Genomic DNA, 20,312 nt, shown 5'->3' with positions numbered 1-20,312 from the left:
AGATTTGTAATATCATACCTTTTGACAGCTTTCTTTTATAAGTAATTTAAATTTACAGTCAGTTGATTACATGAAAAATTTATTAATTTTGTCCGCCATAAAATCCATAGCCACAAATTTCACTTAATAAATTACACAATCTGTAAATTTTAATTTAAATTATTAAATGATTTATAATAATTTATTTTTAGATTTTAAATTAAGTTGTCTAATCAATTATAATCATTCTCATCTATATTAAAATTCTTATTAAAGAGGATCTATTAATTCTGTTTAAAAGAGTAATCCATTTCCACAATAATTCAGATAAAAATTCTTTTTTCAATATACATTCTTAATTGATTATTAATATTATATCTTTTTAATTGAAATTTATTCTAAAAAAAAAAAAAAAAGATTAAACCTTTATTAGAATCCATTCTTGCTTTTCATGCTATCTTTATAATATTCAAAATGTTAAAGAATTGTATAATATCATATACAATATAATACAATTTTACCAAATTTGAAAATTCTTCAATAATTAGCTCCAATAACATAATTCTAAAATTATAGTTCATTAAAGTATCGCATAGCAAGTAAAAAGAATTGAATGTTATTCTTCTATTAAGGCTTCTATGTTATTCTACTACTATTCTCTAAAGGGCTTCTATTGTACTTATTCCAAAAGAATTTCTTTCTTGCTCAAAAGCTGCTTATTTATCGAAAACTTTCTCCTCTAAAAGGTTATCAGAAGAATTTCTGTTCTTTTCGTCTTTTTCGCACACGTTCCATGGGAATTATCTACTTATACTTTATTTGCTCTCAATATTTTTTCTCATTTTATCCTGTTCCGTTTTATTCCTCGATATTTCAATGTTGATGAAAAATTTAACTTCATCATCAATATCGGACGTTTACCTTCCGTAATTCTTATTCATTAAACCAGTCAATTTCTCCACTTCGACAGTTGAACAGCTTGCTCGATGTGTTATTTATTGGAAAAAGGTAAAAAATAAATTTGAGTAAATGATAAAAAAATTCAAAAGAGGGAATAAACTTTATAATATAATAGAATATTTAAAATTAAAAATAATAAAATATTTTTCTTGAAAAAAAAATAAAGAATCTCTTTATTCGTACATACATTTTATCATTTTGTTTCTTCTTCTTATTTTCTACAATTGATCGATTTTTCTCTATTTCGAAAAGAGCCATTCAGAATGTTTCTTAAATCCTCCAAATACTTTAAAATAATCTCATATATTTATTATCATCTTCTAATCCAATGTTTTCTAATATAGAACAGTGAAGAGCATTTTAAATATTTTAAAAACAATTGCAAAATGATTGCATTCATCATCCATCAGTAATTATTAAAAATATACAAAGTGTAACATTGGAATTTATTGAACAAAGTCAAAATCAATTTTGCTTATGCTCTTCTCTTAAGTATCTATTTACATTATACTTTTCCAAAACTTGATAACAATTAATATGCTAGAAATATAAAAATCTTTGAGGTATTCTACTGAGATACAGTATAAAAACTAAAATTAAAAAATTGAAATAAAAAAATATTATCCCTTAATAATATCTTCTTCGTTTTTCTCATCAAGAATCATCTCCATTCATTTCCAACTATTTAACAATTTATTAAATCATCGTCAAGTCCGTCTTCTAGGTCAGTTATGAAACGCCTCTTTCTACTTTCGCCTGTATGCCGTGGGATAATCCGTCAAAATGCTGCCAGTTGAAAGAATGGCACCTGGACCGCCCAACAATCCACCTTTGTTCGCCAACCATCCGTTTCCACCGAAAAATCCGGCTGGCTCCACCCTGTTAGTGTAAAACCCGGAATCAGACAAACTGGCGAGATTCAATAAATTATTCGCGTTGCTTAATTGCTTCCCCTCCTCTTGATTCCGAAATCCAAGATTGTTCAACGCCTCTTTGAGCTGAGTGACACGATTCTGGAGAGTATGAGGATCGACCTGAAGATTCTGGAGCAATGGAGTGAAAAACCAGGAGAAGAGGCTTGGTTTCGACGTGGTGCTTGTTTCAGGCTGAAAATTAATGTTGGTTTGTTAGAAGAGCTTTATTTAATGATGGAATATATTTTATTATGAATAAGTGGTACCAAGAGAATGTATCTCATTTGTAATCGAGTTTTATTTTTTTCTTATTCGATGGAATTTAAATTATGGAAGAATTTGGGATGAAATATTTTTTATCAAGTTGAAAAATTTAATAATTGGGACGAAGAATTTGGGAATTTGAAATATTCTTTTACATATTGGATTGATAAAATTGAGATGAAGAATTTGGTTGGTACAATTGAGATTCCTTTTTATTGGATTGATAGAATTTAATTTAATAAATGCAGCAAAAAATTTGGTGCATAATTGTAATTCTCTTTTTTTTTTTATTGGATTTTAAAATTAATAATTGGGATGGAATATTGATGTTCGTGAGAAGTTTTCAAATATATATTTTATATGTAATACATAAATGTAAATATGTATTAAATCAACGATTGGAAAAAATTTACATTTGATTACAATGCCAAAGGGAAAGAATCAAAGATTTGACTTCATTTACTTTTTTATAAAATTTATATTTTTTCTAAATTGAGGAAAATAATTTAATAAGAGTTTCGAAAAACTCTTATTATATAAATTCGAGAATATAATTTTATAATCAAGGATTAATATTATATATTATAACTATTTAAGTAAAACGATTATATTATTCTATAATTAAAATGAATAATAGAACTACAGTTTCTTCGATTCCTTTACTTATTTCCACTGATAAGAATAAAAACTCCAATTTACAATAAAATATTTTTGCTATTTTTGTTTTACACCTTCGAATCAGATCACATTTCAAATTGGATAAATCTATATGACAGTTTTAAAAAAACTTTTTTATACTTTTCCTCGAGGATTAAGAAGGATTATTCTTTTCTGTCAAACCTAAAAAAAAAAAAAGACTAAAATTTAAAATAACCACAAATTGTAAATCTTGTGAAAAGCATAAAAAACTTGTGTCACGCGCGTTTTACAATCCATATACAATTCATATAAAGTATGAAACATGATTTATAATCCCAGAAGTGTTTTACTTTATTGTTACAAACAAAGTATTGTATAGCAATAGTATTCAAGTGCTTTGGCTATTGTGTATCCATTGTGCTTCTGTTTCGAATGTATATCTTCCCCGAGTGGATCAATTATATACCTTCGATACTTACAGTTTGAATGTTCTTCAATGTTGACGTGATATTAGAATCTTCATCCACGGTATCTGTCAATTTCACATCGTCAATTTTATCAGACGATTGATCTGGGGATTGAGCGTATGATCCAACAATCTAAATATTCAAATGGAGAAAAAATAAAATAAATAATATTAAGTTCTTTCGAAATAATGAAATTATTATTAAAAATAATAATGAATAAAATAGATCTTTTGATAAACACACGATATCAAAAAGCATGAAAAATACAAATATCAAATTCCTTCGAATTAACAGTGATAATAATCTAATAATCCAATCTAAATATTGGATAAAAAAAATAAAAAGCTACAAAATATTATGTTCTACAAAATTAAATTCACTTGTAAATAAAATATATCCATAAATTCCTGTAAAGAAGAGAACACTGTTTTATATATATATATATATATATATATATATATATATATATATATATATATATATATATTAAATTCTGCAACAATGATATATGGTGCACACATAATGTCATCCTACGTAAATGAACGTAAATAAGAAACAGATAATTCAGAAATACGATTTACCAGTAAGATCAACATCAAAACTGACGACATCGTTTCCAAAATCGATTTCCTCGACAATCCCAACTTCCGCCGAGGGAAAGCACTCACGTAAGTTTCCACGAAGTGCAATAATCGAAATGCAACTGCGTGAATCGTTCCCGCATTCGACAGTCTATATACCATTTCCCCGTTGAACAAAATTTCTCTTATCGGATGGAGGTACCCTCATACGTTCAATACATCATTGATAACATTATGATTACCAAATTATACCAGTTTCACGTCACGGAAACTTGGGCTAATCTTTTCTATCGCGTTTCAATTTGTTAATTGATGGAAATTAGTTAACTCTAGATGCTAAAAGTTGAAAAGTTAAGTCCTTAAGCAAAAAGAAAAGAAAAATATCATTTTTGTTTCTTATTTAAGGATGTGTCATAAAATACGATATTCAAATGTAATTTTATATCTATTCACTTTCATAAAATTTCTTCAGCAATATTTTTCCAAGCAAATTTAAATTTATATACAAGATTTTAATTAGTATTTATTTATTTATTTATAAAGATTTAGGTGATTAAATAAGATCACTTAATTTTTCTCTTTTGTTAGATTTATTATTCTATTTTTATTATAAATAAATTATTTATAGGCATTTTTATACATCAAAATCTTCATATAAGTAAGTATATTTATTAAAATTATTTATCATTTATTACTATCCACTTACAAATTGTTTTTAATTGAAAAATGAAATTATTATTGATTTACTTTCTCTTTTTTCTATATTTTGTTAAGTGAAATTTCATTCATTGAAAAAAATCATAATCAAATTTTAAAAATATTCTAGGGAAATTCCTTCTAACCACAATTAAGTGAATCTTGAATAAAGCTTATTAGAACAAACATGAATGGTATATTATTTATTTTATCAGCTTTTAATAATTTTTTTAACAAATAAAATGCCAATTAATATGAGAGTGTGAAGAACAAAAAATAAATTCCACTTTCAAGTTAAAAAAAAAAGTCTCATTAAAATATATACAAATTATGAATTTACTGAAGCGAAATATGAGATTTATAATATTTCCAAGAACAGACGTTTTCCAAGAAGAGAAATAATTTCTCTGTACAATTTCTCCGAAAATAATTAATCTATTTCAAAAATAACATTTTTCAAAAATAATTTTAACAATAACAATTATTATTATATTTAAATTATTACATTTAAAATTAAAATAACTAATTCTTAGGCGGGTAAATAAATAAATTAAAAGTCTTACCTATTTTAAAGGTGTCAATAAATTATTTTTATCAGGAAAATTTAAAAAAAAAAAATTTTAATTCCTTTCTAATATTCATGATGTAATTTTAAACGAGACAAAATAAAAATTAAAATTTCCATTATCCAAATATTCTAACATTTTTTCTTAACCCATTATTTTATTATATGAATTATACATTATAACTCACAGCAATATAAACATCTTTCTTTTTATTTTATAAAATTTGACTTGAAATTTAATTTTATTTTGAAATTGACAAATTCAAATATGTATCTTCTTGTGTCGATAATTCTATGTCGATGTTAACTATTGAAATGAAATCAGAAATGCTTAAGAAATTAGAAACTGCTACAATGATAAAAATATAAAATAGAAAATTCTCAATTATTAATATCAGAAAATAGAAATAGAAAAAAAGAAAAACAGAAGAATGAAATAGAAAATTATATGCAAGATGTACGTTCCTTTATGCATTAAAAAATTTGTACTCTCTCTAAAAAGTATAGAATCTAATTTTAAATTAATTTAAAACCTGAAAATTCATTTATCCAAATAATTCAAGTAATAGAGATACTATTATAACTAGAAGTCTTCTTAATATTTCCAACAAATATACTAAAAAGAAAAACATAAATTTTTTAGCAGTTTTATCTCTCTGTTAATTCAAAGATTCTACTATCTACAAGTCTTCTCAATACTTTTAACAAATATGCTAATAAAGACACAAATAATCAGTGGACGAATAGAGATTCAGAGACTCGTGTTAAAAACCAGTCGGCCTTTTCACTATCGCGTACAATCTGGATCCACAACCGAATTACCTTGAAAGTGCAGTCATCGAACAGGATCCGCTGGTTCTCGTCCTTTTTCATTTACTCCTCGTGAAATCGTCATGACGGCCTTGTGCAAGGTCGCGGCCTTCCGAGAACGAAAGTTCCAATCATTTGATTGTTCTTCGTGATTCACTTTTGTTCCAACATATGTTTTACATTTTAAATTATTAAAATAAATCATTCCTTATTAAAAAGATGAAAAAATAAGATTCATGATTTCAAGAACGACGATATAAATCAAGAATAATATTATGATAATATATTATTAGTATTAGATATTTTTTCTTCTTTTTCTTTTTTTTCTTTTTTATCTAAGAAATTAGTCGTAGTGTTATTTACACAGTGAGTGGAATTAATTAATGCTCAAAGTTTTTTGTATTATAAATTAAAATATTTTTATAGTTCTACCTGCAAAAAATTTTCAATTAATTGAAATTTTATTTAGAATTATAAAAAGTTAATATTTTATTTATTATAAAAAGTAATAACAACTTACTTTTCAATAGTAATTAAAACTATTTTTAATCATAAATATTTATAAGTATTTTATGCTTTTAAATATATGCATAAGTGCTATTAAAATTCAATCAATTAATTAAGTGTATGCAAACGTAATATCTATGTTAGTTAAGATCCATTTTAACCAATCGACACATAAACAGCAAATTCAACATATTTCAATTCACACTAATTAGAAATTTCCATTCGCATTTGAAAGCATTTTCTAATAGTATTGCTTTTTATTTTAAAAATAATTTAAAAATATAATATATTCATTTCATAATTTTATACATAAAGTGAATTGTGAAAAGAATTAAAGTAAAAAAAGAATAGAATTTATTGTATTTATAGCAAAATAAAAAATTGATCATGAATTTTAAAAATCAAGAAAAGAATTATTTCTTTATAATAATAAAAATTTTTTCTTCAAATGAGAATATTAAAATTCATTATTACATAGTAGCAAAAAACTAAATCCAAAATTCAAAAATTTGCGACTCCATTATGCAAATTATTTGCCATAAACCAAAAGAGAAAAACAATTCTTGCTACTAAATGGCAAAATTCTTTCTTATATATAACATTAATTCCTGAAAAAATAAAATAAAATTAATTTACAATTATATAATAATAAAGGATAAAGAATTTATTATAATCAAAAATTAATTAAATAAAAACTATTATTTACATACCAAATCTAGAAGATTACAATAAATTTTATCATTCTACTCTTACTCACTTCAAATTTGAATATATTTGTATACATTTATTCCAATTTTCAATTTGAGCAATAATTTCCTTCAATAATTTTTTTTTTCATTCTATTCTTCTTCCCAGTCACCTTAAATAAATTCAAATTTATATATACATATATATCTATTTTATTTTTTCCACTCTTATCTCTACTCACCTCAAACTCGAATCTATTACATATCTATTCCAACATACAATTTTCATCAACAATTCTTTTCTTTCCTCTTCTTAATTTTACTCTTCTTAAATCAACGCATACATACATACATACATACACATCATCCATCGATTCTATTCATTTCGAAACGTGACGCGATCTCTGCTCGTTTCATTTCTGTTCTCTCGTCCCATCCTAATGTCCGAACCGTGCGGAACGCGATTGTATCACCGCTCGGCCGAAACCGGAAACCAAAGGAAGCGAATCCACGCTCGGCCACGGTGCGTAGCGGAAAACCAAGCTCGGTTCACGCACGCGAGCCGCATACCGATCTCAACTTAATTCAAGTGTCACGCGTCTGCGTTCGCGAACCCTTGCGTGGCCTCTCGTTTCTTCCTCCTTGATTAACACTTCTGCTCTTTTCACGCTTAGAATGTACTGTGCGCGGCGATGGAACCGTTACCAAGCCTTTTTCGAGACCAGTTCCTCGGCGACGCTCGACCGCGAACCTTGATCCACGCGAGGAAAATCGACGAATCGAGGGAACGGCCACACTGGACCGGTCTGGATCGTTTCAGTTTCGATATAACGACGCTCTCACGCGGACTAATCGGATTTTTTTCCCCGGATCGCTCGATCATGGCGATCCTGTGATCTGGTGCAGTGGTCACATTCTTATTGGAAACAGTGTTTTCTCGTGTGCGTTCGTCTCCGTGATTGGAGAGATTGGAGAGGAGGTCTTTCCAGACCAGAGAAAAGAAAAGGTAGCGAATTTATTCGAAGAGAGAGATCTGGAAAAGGCAATATGAAGATCTTTTATTGTTTTTTGATGGTTGTGCTGTCTCGACAGGTGAGATGATTTCGGTGCTGATATTATTTTATAGGGAATCGTTGTTAATGGATGTTTGAATGAGTTTGGAAATAATAATTTTGTTCAAAAGAGAAAGAGATTGAAAGTATTAATTATTATTTAATCACGTGAAGAGATTATAGAGATTTTAAAATAATTATATTATTTTTAATTATTAATTCAAAATGGAAGAAATCTCAGCATCTTGTTTAGTAATTAAGTAAATGACATTATGAATTTGGAAAAGAAAATTTTATTTTATCTTGAAGATGGATCATTTATCATATTGAAAAATTTAATTTTAATCGATACGTGATAAAATGCAGCAATGCAAAAATTTAAATATTATTTTTCGTTTAAATCATATAATAAATATAATTTAATGACTTAAGATGGTTAATGTAATTTATGATATAATTATTAGAATTATTTAGACATTATTTAAAATTATTTTTCTAAATTTTGTAATTATTAAATAAAATTCTAAGAATTAAGGAAAATAATTAACATTGTATAACATTGAAAATTAATATTTGTTGATATTTTAAACAATGATGTATAATTATTAATATTATTAATAATGTACCTCTCAAAAGACTCAAATCAATATTTCTATCATAAATGTTTCTCAAAAAAAATGAATAGCAAAAAAATGAATTTCTTTATCAGAAAAATCGTATCATATAATTGTAATATTCTAATAAAATAACAATTAAACTTTTTACTCGATTATTCAAAAGTCTCATTAGTTTCATTTCATTTCATTCGCATTAGTTGCACAATTCAATTTCTTTTCCAAAAACTTGCACTTTAATTCTGATGAAAAGGAAGGGGAAAAAAGTTACCACTTACTTTGGCATAGATAGAAGGTCGAGTTTTAATTAACTCCCAGAGACAAGTTTCACCAAAGTTTAAGCCGCCTCTTGTGTCGTTCTACCGTTCTCGAGAATCGTTGGCCGACGATTTTCTGCCACGAGAACTTTTCTTTCCTCTTAATTATCCTTTAAACCAGCGATCCTTAACCTTTTGTTCGCCAATATTTTCTCCAAATAATTCTTTGCTGTCTTCTCAGGCTCTCGTTTATCTCCAAATTTGAATCTGTAATGTGTGAATATATGTAGTATTTGAAATACATACAATGCATATAATTTAAAATTGTTAATTACCTCAAATATTGAAATTTTACTAAAAATAAAAAGATTTCAAGCACAGATTTCAGTATATCTACATTCCTAAATAAAAATTAAAAATAACTAAAAATAATAATAAATAAACTAAAAATAAATAAAAATTATGAAGCAACAAAAATTTTTGAAAGATTTTCCTTTCTATAATTTTTAGAGATTACGTATATCATCATAATTATAATTTTTTGCTTTAGGTTCTTTGTGGAATTCTAAGGAACCCACCTGCCTTCTCGAAGCCAGTTTACTCGGATTCCTATCTTCCCGCAGCTATGCAAGTGAGCATCATCATTAATTCTATCTAAAACAAACAAAAAAAATAACATTAGATCAAGTATAATATTAAAAATTCGGTACACTTACCGAATCAATCCCACCAAAGGAATCCGTTTCTATCTTGCACAGGTGATATTCCACGCTGTCGAGCAATTGAAACTGCTCCAATCGGAAGAGATTATACACAGCTCGACCAACGCAGCAAATCCCTCCACCTCGCCGGTCACCCTCCCAGATCAAGATCAACAAACGACGTCTCAAGAAGACTCTTCCACCTCGGCCACGACGACTCAAGAGGAGTCGAACGCGGAGGAGGAAGGATCCACCAACTCGGAAGACTCGTCGAGGAACGAGGAGGAGCAATGGCCGGGAAACAAGCCGGAAGACTGCAAGATCGAGGAAGAAGCGAAAGCGGGCGAGGCATCGACGGAAGGGTCGAAGGTCGAATCGAAAGGTTCCAAAGTTGAGGGGACGAAGTTGAGCGGCGAAGAGAAGAAAGCGACAAAAATGGACGAAACGGAAGCAGCAATGGCGAAACCTGTAGAATCGACGGAAGATAGTCGCACGAGAGTGGTGGAAGAATCGGCAGAGTTGAACGAGGAAACCCCAGAAGCGAACTACGCGACGCCGGAAACGAATTACGAGAAACCGGAAGAGGTGCACGCCGTGGAAGAAACGAATCAAGAAGTCGTGGAGGAGAATCGCGAGGAATGGGAAATTTCCTCGGTCGATACGGAAACGAGGGTGGAAGTGACGACGGCAGCAGCGTCGGCTAATCCAACCGATTCGGATCGAGTAAGCATGACTGGGAACAGGAGGAAGGAGCCGACCATCGACAGCGTGGTCCAAGGCGTCTACGAGATCTTGAAGCCTACCACGTCGAAATTCGTGGACGAAGAACTGGTTTTCGAGGAGTCGAAAAGCATCGAGGGGGCTTCGATCGAGAAAATGGAGAGGGCCGAGGAGGAGAGTGACGAGAATAGGTAAGGCTTTCGTAGGGAGGATTGTCTTTTTCTCGAGAATGAGGGAATATGTGGAAGATTTGATGTGAGTTTAGATAATTAATTGATGCAATTGAAATACTTGTTGAGACGTTTAATAGATTAATATTTACAATTTATATATGAAATTTATATCTGAATTTTCATAATTTAAATCGGATTTCATTTATCATTTCTATATTTTTTAATTATAGGATATGTTTTATATAATACTCAAATGGAATATATTCAAGAAATTCGCTTCTTATATACTGCATCTACGTCAAAATATTTTCAACTACTTTTCTTATAAACCTAGATTTTAAATTATTTTTTTATATTCTATTTAATTTCTTTCGTTTAGAAATAGTTTCTTTAATTAATGTAGAAAAATGAAATTGATAGAGTAAAAATAAATAACATTATTATTTCTAGGAAAAAATTGAATTATTTATAAAAAATATTGAAGAATCATTCACGAAGATGCATAGCTGCTTAAAAAGATAATCGACATCATCAATTATCAGATTAAATTAATTTAATTCGAATTTACTATATTCAGATGTTTCTATCAAATCTTGTATATAATATTATTTGTCATTTTTGTATTGTGCAAATATATAGAAAACTTAAATTCGATTGAATTTGATGTAATATTTGGATCTGTTATAAATAATGTTTACAAGCGAGACGAATTAATGTTTATTTCGAACTTGATACGAAGTAGATAAATAGTGAAGTAAGCCAACCGCAACAAGAATATTACTGTTCAGTATTCAGTTCAGATATCGATTCGAGCCTCGTTAGAAACTTTATCTAACTAAATGTATACATAAACAGCAATGATTACTTCGAGTATAAATGCTATATCAACTCGTTATGAAACTAAAAGGTGTGTATTCAATGAAATTGCTCCTTCAGAATTTCGAACAATAAATCCGATTAAACACACAGTTTTTCTTCCGTTATTTTAAAAATTAAAAAATTTACGATCAATCATTTCATAAAATAGAGATAAATAAATATCCCGTTAAAGTAAGATAATTTGATTAAACTTAATTAATGTAAATTTACAACAGCAATGACGCTGAATATTTTCAATTTTTCAAAATAAATCAACGAATGAAATTTAAATGAACAATTATTACGATAATTAAAAAAAAATAACAACATCCCAGAAAACGTATTAAATAAATTAAATCAAAGATTATAAAGAAATTCTTCTATGAAATAAACTAATCAAAAATTAGATAATAAAAGATAAAAGATAAATCGAACAGAAAAACTAATAAAAAAAAATTATTATAAAAATATTTTTTAAAAAATTTATCAAGTTATCTTATCAACTAAACTTTTTACTTTCCATTTCCCTTCAGGTTCACGCGTCTAGGCGAGAAGGTGACCCAAGTTCCAAGGCCGAGTTTGACCAGTTATCTAAGACGTTCCAAAGTACCACCGAGTGCCACTCTTCAACAACTTGCAAATCTTTACGACTCGTTGAGCAAGGATGCTAGAAAACAGGGATTTGGCAAATATACCGGATACTCGGACGAAGTTCTCAATACTTTGGAAACTTCTGCCGAGGGTGGTATAGGGCCCCAGATGAAGAAGATTCTCTCCAAGGTGTTGGAACGGAACGAGTTGACCAGGGAGGACGCGAGAATGAGGGCGTCACAGGCTGTTCGAGACCTCGACAATCCTTCGAGCATGCTCAACAAGGATCTAAGAGCTGTGTTGCCTTTGCGTTATTCCCCGTAATCCTAGATATTAGATGTAATCGATTCACACGCGTTCCACGATTAATTCGACACGTTGATTTAAGGATTTGTTATTTTGAAGAGAAAATTGAATATTCCGTAGCGTAGAGAGATTGATCGGATAAAGTGGAAACGTCTGGTGGGTAATACTCGTTTTGATTGGAAAATTTTATTATGGATTATTATATTATTATGGAAATTGAAAATTGTTGAATATTTTAAATAGAATTAAGTAATTATTTGAATCTGAACCTGTTGAAAATTTACATTACACTTTCTTCAAGTTCGGTTGATTTCGAGCGGTGATAATATGTAATGGAAATAAAATTTTATTATTTTCTTTTTGTATAATTAATAATTCAATAAAACTTTTATACATATATGGATTGGTCGATTCAATGATATGATCTATTGTTTTAAGTTAATATGATTATATAAAAACTCTTGAATGACCTCTGATTTAACCTGGTGTATCATTGAAATGATCTTCAAATGTCTTTGGAATGATTCATAATACTTGTAAAATTAGTTTTATTATATCTTGAAACTAGTAACATTTGCAGTAACATTTAAATGATTTTGAAATGATCTTGATTGAGTTCATATCTTTTTCAAATATTTTTTGAGCACTTAAATAATTTTCAAATGATCTTAAAATAAAATTATTTTAAATATTATATCCTTAAAAAGTATTGAAGAAAAAATTGTCATCAGAAATAAGAAAATTTAATAAAGCATTTTCCAGGCATATTCCAATATAATTAGTACAAATCAAATATTCTTAGAATAGCATTCTTTCAAAATTTTGATTAAATTATTCAAAACTACAGGAATTTAAAAGTGATTCAATAATTCTGAATACAATGAAGTTGATTTTTTTTGGTAACTGATTTTTTTTGGTAATCATCATTATGATATTGACTCATACAAAGTTTTTGAGATAATGTCATTCTAAAGAATTGCACTATATATTGCACCTAAAACAAAATGTAATCAAATTATTTCTTTTGCCAATTTATAAACATATATTAATTCATTAAACAATAGTTAATTATTATATTTTCAAAATTCATATTTGTAATATTTGACATTACATTATTATTCATTTTAGAGAATATATTTTTAATCGCTATTAATTAACAAAAAATCACACTTGGTAAAAATTATACTGCCATTAAAAGAATAATCTAATTATACAAATCTACTTGATCTTGAACTCTAAATAAATTATCATGCTACAAATATTGATAAATCTCTATAAACACTATAATAGAATCAATTAATTGCAAAGAATAAATTAACATTGCCAATAAAAAATCCAAATTCATCTGAACGCTGTACAAACATCAAACAATCTTATTTTTTTTTACAATCCACCACTATTATTCGACACCATTTATATCAAAACGAAAATCTCGAGAATTTTTCCATCTACCTTGACCCGTGGCACGATATTGTTCATTGCTCGAACAATATGAGCTGGCAAAGAAGCGACATTACGTGCTTCGAATATCAATCTCTATTGGGTAATCTCGCGTCAATCGTTTGTCCAGGAGTCAGCGGCGCGGACAAAAAACAATAGGGTCGTTGGTACCGATCGAATTAGAAGCATCGAGACGCTACGCCTTTGCATTGCACACCGGTATAAATGAATTTTGAAATCAATGGATCCTTCAGTCGTTGCCTCGCCTTCGAAGAAAGAAATCATTCAAAGAAAGGGAACAATCGGCTAGGGTTGAAACACCATGAAGATTCTACTTCTTGGATTTTGTCTTTTTTGCGTAAGTAAAAATTTAGTTTAATTAAAAATAAATAAAACAAAAATTTGATTATTGATTTTTTTTAAATTTAAAAACGAATTAATAATAGCAAATTTTATTAATCATTAAAGTATTACGTGAATATTGATCATTTACCTTTGTCTTGATAAAGATATATATATTTTTTTCATAAAAAGAATTTAAACAACGAAAGAGATGATAGTTCCTTTAATTAAATTTTGTATAATTTGTAACATTTTTATTTATCTTTACTTTAATTTATTTAAAAATTATAGTGATTAACATATTTATAACATATGGAAATTATCTTTGGGGTAATAAATTCTCTTATATTGTTAATTACTATATTTTCAATAAAATTGGTTTCAAATTTTAATATAATATATCTTTTTTATAAAAGTAAGGAACAAAAACGTATTTCTATTATAAATAATTGAAATTATAACAATTTAAAAAAAAATTTGATTCATAAAAGATTAATTGCAATAAATGAATTTTTTTGTTTGCGACAATGTTAAATAATTCAAAGAATTTCTTAATATTCCTTAAATCTTTTAAGGAATTTAATTAATATTTTCAATTAATATCGCAAATAAATTTAAAAAATAATTCGAAAGGGATTTAAGATTAATTTTCTATATCATAATTAATTGATCAAATTTTGAAAGGAAGAAAAGATAGAAAAAACAAACAAAATGTATTTCAGCTCTCTACCCTGAGAGTGGAATCGAAGCCACAAATAACGAAACTGTTCCCGATCCCAGAAGAAACAAACGATCCTCCACAACGATCCGACAACGATACGAAGCCTCTGGACAAATTATTCGGAAAATTGCGAGCCACGTACAACTTCGTGTTTCGAAAGCCAGAGAACATGAGCAACGTGGAGAAAATTTTGGCCAAGGATACACCTGACCCTGATGTCGAAGCGCTTAAAGTAATCTGGTCTAATCGAATGCAATCGAATTCGAAGGATAAGGAGAATTCGAAGAAGAGTCAACCCAAGGGAATGTATTTAGCGGCAAACGACGAATGGGTGAATGACATTCAACCTTTGGATCGTTTAGAGCCTCTAGAACCATTGGAATTGGAGGATGAGGTAGGAAATAATAAGGATCGAGAGGTGGAGATCGTTACACCGAGAACCAGTTTCCAGTTTCCGGTCACACTTAGTCGTCATCTCGTTGATTGGCTTGGATCACTTCTGGGAATTACTTATGGGATCTATTCTAAGTTGGCCAGACTTATTTATAGCAATAATACTGCAATACGTATTAGCTGATTACAAGAAATATATATTTTATATCACTTTGGGCTTTTTGTTTGTATTAAAAATAATTGAATAAAATGAAAAGTGATGTAGTTCATCCCAGGATCTGAAATATTAATAAAAACATGATAATTCAACTTGATTAGAATTGTTCATTGATTTTCATCAATTTCTTATAATTTTTCATTTGTATAATAAAAATTCATAAATATGATTGAAATAAATGAAATTTTACAGATAATACAAGTAAATTTTTTTCTTTACATTTATTTTATTCAAAAATATCTTGGTCTGAAAAATACATGTGTTACCTCTTATCCATTCATCTTTTCTTTTTTTTTTCTTTTCTTTTTTGGCAATCATCATATTATACATAACAATCGTTCATCGAGTAACACCTTGTCGCGAATCCATTGTTAAAATATTTCAACACCTTTGTCATATCATTTTACGTATTATAATGTCCGCGAGAAATGGCCACAAGAATGTGGACATTGTTATCTTACGTACTATTTAATTAACTTTAATGGAAAGATTAGTACTGTTTCTTTAACCCAGGATAGTGATACGATACTAGAAATCTTTGAAAATTAAGATAATTACAATATTACTTATTCTTAAAAAGAAATCCATCAAAATTTTCAAGATATCATATAACTGTTCCTATCCAGGGCAAAGTAAAGCAGGAAGTTTAAAGAAGTTCAGGAGGAAAAGACAAAATACTGTTATTCTCACGAATATTTAAAGTCTTTGGTTCTATTACAATGCGGTATGAGTCTTATATCTTTAGTGCCATCCGCAATCATTCATTATAATCTTATGTATGCCTAACAGACATTTCAAAGATGTTGGTCATAATTAAATGTAATCACAAGTTCCAAAATTTATATGGAAATATTTAGAAGCATGTTCTATAGTAAATAGTAAATTGTCAAAAAGTTGTACTTTCAAAATTATAAATAAAATATATGTATATTTAAAATAATTTTACAAATAATAAAAAGAATAGTACAACAAATTTGTTTTTTAAAAGTTCTTTTTTTACCAAAATTAAGAAATAAATGAAGATCAATTTTATAAATGCTTATGTTTTTGACAATTTACTGTTTTCATTTCAAAATTATCTTTTGAGCAATTTTTTTTTTTTTTTATTATTTTTATTTAAATAATTTCTGAGTAAATATAAGAAACTGTACGATAAAAATTTTACTTTAGAAATTTAATATCTATGAAATGAACAGTACAAAAGTTTCATTTTTAGTAAAATTCATTCGTGAATAAGTAAAAAATAATAAGAACTTCTTTGAATCTAAAATAAAAATAAAAAAAAAAAAAAAGATCAAAAATAATGTCATTCAAATAATAATATATTTTTTTCGTTCATTATTTAAACGCGAATATTCTTTGGTACGAAGAAAAACAAAAAGATTTTCAAGTTACTTTAAAATATTGAGCAAAGTAATCTTTCTTTCCTCTAATATCACTTCTCAAACTTTTGCAAAAATTAATACATAATTTGCAACGTAAACTACATTACAGAAAAAAATTCTTAAAAAATATATAGTTATATTTTTTAATAAAAATTTATTTTTCTTTTCTCTTAGAAAATTCATCTAAAAAAATAATAAAAGTATAATAATAAAAAAAAGAAATGATCATAATGGCATTTTTCATTGAAAACATTATTAAAAAACATCAAATGTATAAAAAATATGTTTGTCTAATTAGAATATGAAAAAAATCGAAAAGAAAAAATGATGAATTATATTATAGTAAATAATAAATGGTAAATGGCTTAATTAAAATACGTATGTATAGATATGGTAAATATGAATACGGACGAATCAGAGATCAAGTTTTAAACAACATACCTACTGAGTCTCCATCAGGTAAAATTTGTATAGTATTTATATACAGAATTATTCTACAAATTTTTATAACCATATTTATTGGCAGTATACTATTATATATTTGTTCGTACTCGCTTTGAAATTATCCTAACGGCAGATTGGCATTGCGTATTTTTCAACGCTATCATTGTTTTTATATTATTTTTGTTATACGTACTCCATTCTAGGACACAAACATGTACACTGAACTCGAACTTATAAAAGAAAGAGAGAAAAAAAAAATCTTTACGAAAACAATAAAAAAAAGAATAAAAAAAAATCAAGTTCAGTGATTTATGTCAAGTTTATATTTTGTGATCATAGACTAGAATCAATAAACAAACTATTTTTTTATAGCTAATTTAAATAAGATAAACGATGTACTCTAATGCAAATTGATTGCTCGTTTTGTTTCGTATGTCATTATTTTTTTTTTTTTATTTCAATTTATCTAAACTTATTGTTAGACTCACTCAGGCTTTGTAGCGGACTACTATTAAATGATACTATTTCATATGAATAATGGAACTTAACTATAGTTTATAATGTGTTCATTAAGAATATGAATATAAGGTACTGCTCACTGAATACTAATATTTCTTTGTGAAAAAAAAATAGTTATGTTTTAAATTCATTGAAAATTTAATTGAAATTTAATCAGCTTAGAATTCAATCATTCAAACATCAATTATTATGAAAATCATTATCTATCATTAATGGATATATTGATTAATCAATTGCACCTCAGTCTCTTAGTGCTGTCTTTTTCTTTTCATCTTTTTTTTTTTCTTCCGAAAATTTCAATTTAAATTATAGAATAGGTTGCAATTCCTAATATATATTTAATCAATTTTCTATTTTGTGCTAACCACAACGCTCCCATACGAACAGCCTTTATTGCTTTGGATTTAGATGGATTTATTTATGACTAAGACGGCATTAAGTACCTTGTATTCTGAGGCAGAATTTCATTCATGTTGACTGCTTGTTGCTGTAATATATTCGTTTCTTTCATTGCTTGTTCCTTAAATGAGGAAAATGTGTGGATCAGATTCTGATCCTTTTGAAGATGTTGAATATATTGGAGAAAATTAGGCTCTTGTTTCATGAAACCATCTTTCAGCACAAAGCTTACTTCTTGTTTAGATATTTCAGAAGCTTTATCAAAAGGTTCTTTTTGTTCCATGAAAAAAGAATCTTTCTTTGTTCTATTTCTCCTAATTCCTAAGTGTGTTTGAGTATGTTTATTCAAGTGATCCTTTCTAGAAAAGGCTTTTTGGCATACCGAACATGAAAAATTCTTATCGCCAGAATGAATCACGTAATGCCTTGTTAAATGTTCGTTTCTTTTAAATGCTTTTTGACATACTGGACATTTAAATGGTCTTTCGTCCGAATGACCGCGCATATGCTGATCGAGATGCTCCTTCCGTTTTAACATTGCACCACATTCTTTACATTGATATTTACGTTCCTATAAGATAAAAAATTCATATTTATTTAATATATGTTTATTTATATAATAAACAATACATACTTGTATATGAGCTTGTATATGTTGTTCAATTTCTGTCTTATCCGGAAATGCTAAATTACATTCTGGACAACAATAAAGTGTCGAACCATCTAAAGCGACGCTGATTTTGATTTCTCCGGTTTTCGCCCGAAATTTCATTTTTTTCTCGGTCTTTGGCGAATCTGTTTGTATTTGTTGTTCTACTTTAATAGTTTGCACTGTATTCTCGTTTTCTTGTTGGTTTTCTATTTGAACATTTAGATCATTCGGATTTATAGATACTATCATTTGATCTGAATTCATAAAGGTATTATTCCCATTCTGTAAATGAGTATTTCTAAATACTGGAACACTGGGAATGTTAAGAATATTGTTTTGTGTGTGCTCCACTTTCTCCTCTTCAGTCTTTTCTTTTTTCACCTGTTCTGTTTGTAATTTAATCAACTGTTGTAATGTTAATGGAAGTGTAGTAGCTTGTAATTTTTGAAAATATTCTGCCATGGCACTTTGCTGAAGTTGTGAATCTTGCTGAAATATTAACTTTTTATTATATAAAAATACATAAATATATTATAAAATAATATATATGTATTATATTATAATAATTAATATACATATATATATAGTTAGTTAGAATAAAAAAAGTCTATACCATTGTAGATATTTGTTTTCCATTTTCAATTCTTGTTTCCAATTCTTGTTTTATAATTTCTGATTGCGAAGTTGATGGTAAGTACATATTAGGTATAATTCTTACGGGTAAATTATTTGTCTGAACGCTAAGTATTGGATTATTCTGATTGTAATTAGGAATGTTAATGGTTTGAATGCCTTGCTTTTCACAGAGTTGCATCAAAGTATTTGGATCTGGCCATGCTAATATTGGCCCCGGATATTTATTCGTTGAATTTATCTTAAAGAAAATGATAAATTAAGTACATTATAAACATATTATAAATAAAGATAAAATAATAATAAATTTTACCAATAAACTTGATTTTGTTTGATTCGACAGAGCAGCAGTTGTATAAACAGATGTTTGTTCTACTTGAGTATTTTCACTACTAGTAAATTTCGACGTGGAAACCGTGCTTGAACGAGACGTTAACTCCGAAAATTGTGGGAGTGCACCGTGGACTGTGTTATTTCCGGAAAAATTCATTTTACCACAGATAAACGCGAAAGGTACGCGCGTTTGCGATTAAAGCATGCGAGCGTTTATAACCTATAATATCTCTTACAAACAACGAATGAATAATGTAGCTATTTTTATCTTTTTAGTTTCATATTTCTCACATTATATAGAAATATAGGCTAATATCGAAACAAAACATCGATAAAAAAAAAAACACAAGACTAATTAAATTAAAAAATATTTGTCAAGCGACGGTACATTGTAACGTACGCCGCGTCCTATTGTTCCAACATGGCTACATTAAAGTACTATTTCCAAAATTCTATTTTCATTTTTTCTCCGAATAAATATAATTGATTTTTGA

General features: G+C 27.9%; 4 protein-coding genes across 5 annotated transcripts in view; 2 read left to right on the top strand and 2 right to left on the bottom strand.

Moving 5' to 3' along the window:
- LOC100577098 (enolase-phosphatase E1) overlaps positions 1-12,737 on the top strand; it is a 62,038-nt gene extending 49,301 nt beyond the window's left edge. The window contains exons 1-4 of one of the 2 annotated variants that reach the window (XM_003249518.4): positions 7,796-8,160; positions 9,542-9,622; positions 9,750-10,603; positions 11,977-12,737. In XM_003249518.4, coding sequence (XP_003249566.1) covers positions 8,116-8,160; positions 9,542-9,622; positions 9,750-10,603; positions 11,977-12,358 — 1,362 coding nt within the window. In that variant the 5' untranslated portion in view covers positions 7,796-8,115 and the 3' untranslated portion in view covers positions 12,359-12,737. Of the gene's footprint in view, positions 1-7,795; positions 8,161-9,541; positions 9,623-9,749; positions 10,604-11,976 lie in introns of those variants that run through there. The other variant, XM_016913158.2, reaches the window with a different exon arrangement.
- On the bottom strand, positions 1,368-3,981 carry LOC100578137. The gene is made up of 3 exons (XM_003249527.4): positions 3,805-3,981; positions 3,236-3,355; positions 1,368-2,045 (listed from the first exon to the last, which is right to left on the bottom strand). Exons 1-3 carry the CDS (start codon positions 3,964-3,966, stop codon positions 1,686-1,688), a joined length of 642 nt encoding a protein of 213 aa, XP_003249575.3. The 5' UTR covers positions 3,967-3,981; the 3' UTR covers positions 1,368-1,685.
- A 1,004-nt stretch (positions 12,738-13,741) lies between the features above and the next one.
- LOC100577132 lies at positions 13,742-15,943 on the top strand. Its single transcript, XM_003249519.4, has 2 exons — positions 13,742-14,138; positions 14,845-15,943. The coding sequence occupies exons 1-2, from the start codon at positions 14,103-14,105 to the stop codon at positions 15,418-15,420; spliced, it is 612 nt and encodes a 203-aa protein (XP_003249567.2). The 5' UTR covers positions 13,742-14,102; the 3' UTR covers positions 15,421-15,943.
- A 1,780-nt stretch (positions 15,944-17,723) lies between these two features.
- LOC725174 (zinc finger protein 470) lies at positions 17,724-20,247 on the bottom strand. Its single transcript, XM_001121052.5, has 4 exons — positions 19,799-20,247; positions 19,466-19,726; positions 18,835-19,341; positions 17,724-18,771 (listed from the first exon to the last, which is right to left on the bottom strand). The coding sequence occupies exons 1-4, from the start codon at positions 19,973-19,975 to the stop codon at positions 18,226-18,228; spliced, it is 1,491 nt and encodes a 496-aa protein (XP_001121052.1). The 5' UTR covers positions 19,976-20,247; the 3' UTR covers positions 17,724-18,225.
- Positions 20,248-20,312: the final 65 nt, after the last annotated feature.

This window comes from Apis mellifera, linkage group LG7, assembly GCF_003254395.2.
Source record: "Apis mellifera strain DH4 linkage group LG7, Amel_HAv3.1, whole genome shotgun sequence".
Lineage (NCBI taxonomy): Eukaryota > Metazoa > Arthropoda > Insecta > Hymenoptera > Apidae > Apis > Apis mellifera.
Note: the sequence above shows the minus strand (reverse complement) of the source record. Positions and strands in the feature narration are given on the sequence as shown.

Coding starts and splice junctions, on each gene's coding strand:
- LOC100578137 (XM_003249527.4), bottom strand. CDS start 3,966: ATGGTATATAGACTGTCGAATGCGGGAACGATTCACGCAGTTGCATTT. Junction 3,356..3,804: donor TTTTGATGTTGATCTTACTG/GTAAATCGTATT, acceptor TTGAATATTTAG/ATTGTTGGATCATACGCTCA. Junction 2,046..3,235: donor CATTGAAGAACATTCAAACT/GTAAGTATCGAA, acceptor ATTAATTTTCAG/CCTGAAACAAGCACCACGTC.
- LOC725174 (XM_001121052.5), bottom strand. CDS start 19,975: ATGAATTTTTCCGGAAATAACACAGTCCACGGTGCACTCCCACAATTT. Junction 19,342..19,465: donor GAAAACAAATATCTACAATG/GTATAGACTTTT, acceptor TTAATATTTCAG/CAAGATTCACAACTTCAGCA. Junction 18,772..18,834: donor ATATACAAGCTCATATACAA/GTATGTATTGTT, acceptor TTTATCTTATAG/GAACGTAAATATCAATGTAA.
- LOC100577132 (XM_003249519.4), top strand. CDS start 14,103: ATGAAGATTCTACTTCTTGGATTTTGTCTTTTTTGC. Junction 14,139..14,844: donor TTGGATTTTGTCTTTTTTGC/GTAAGTAAAAAT, acceptor AATGTATTTCAG/CTCTCTACCCTGAGAGTGGA.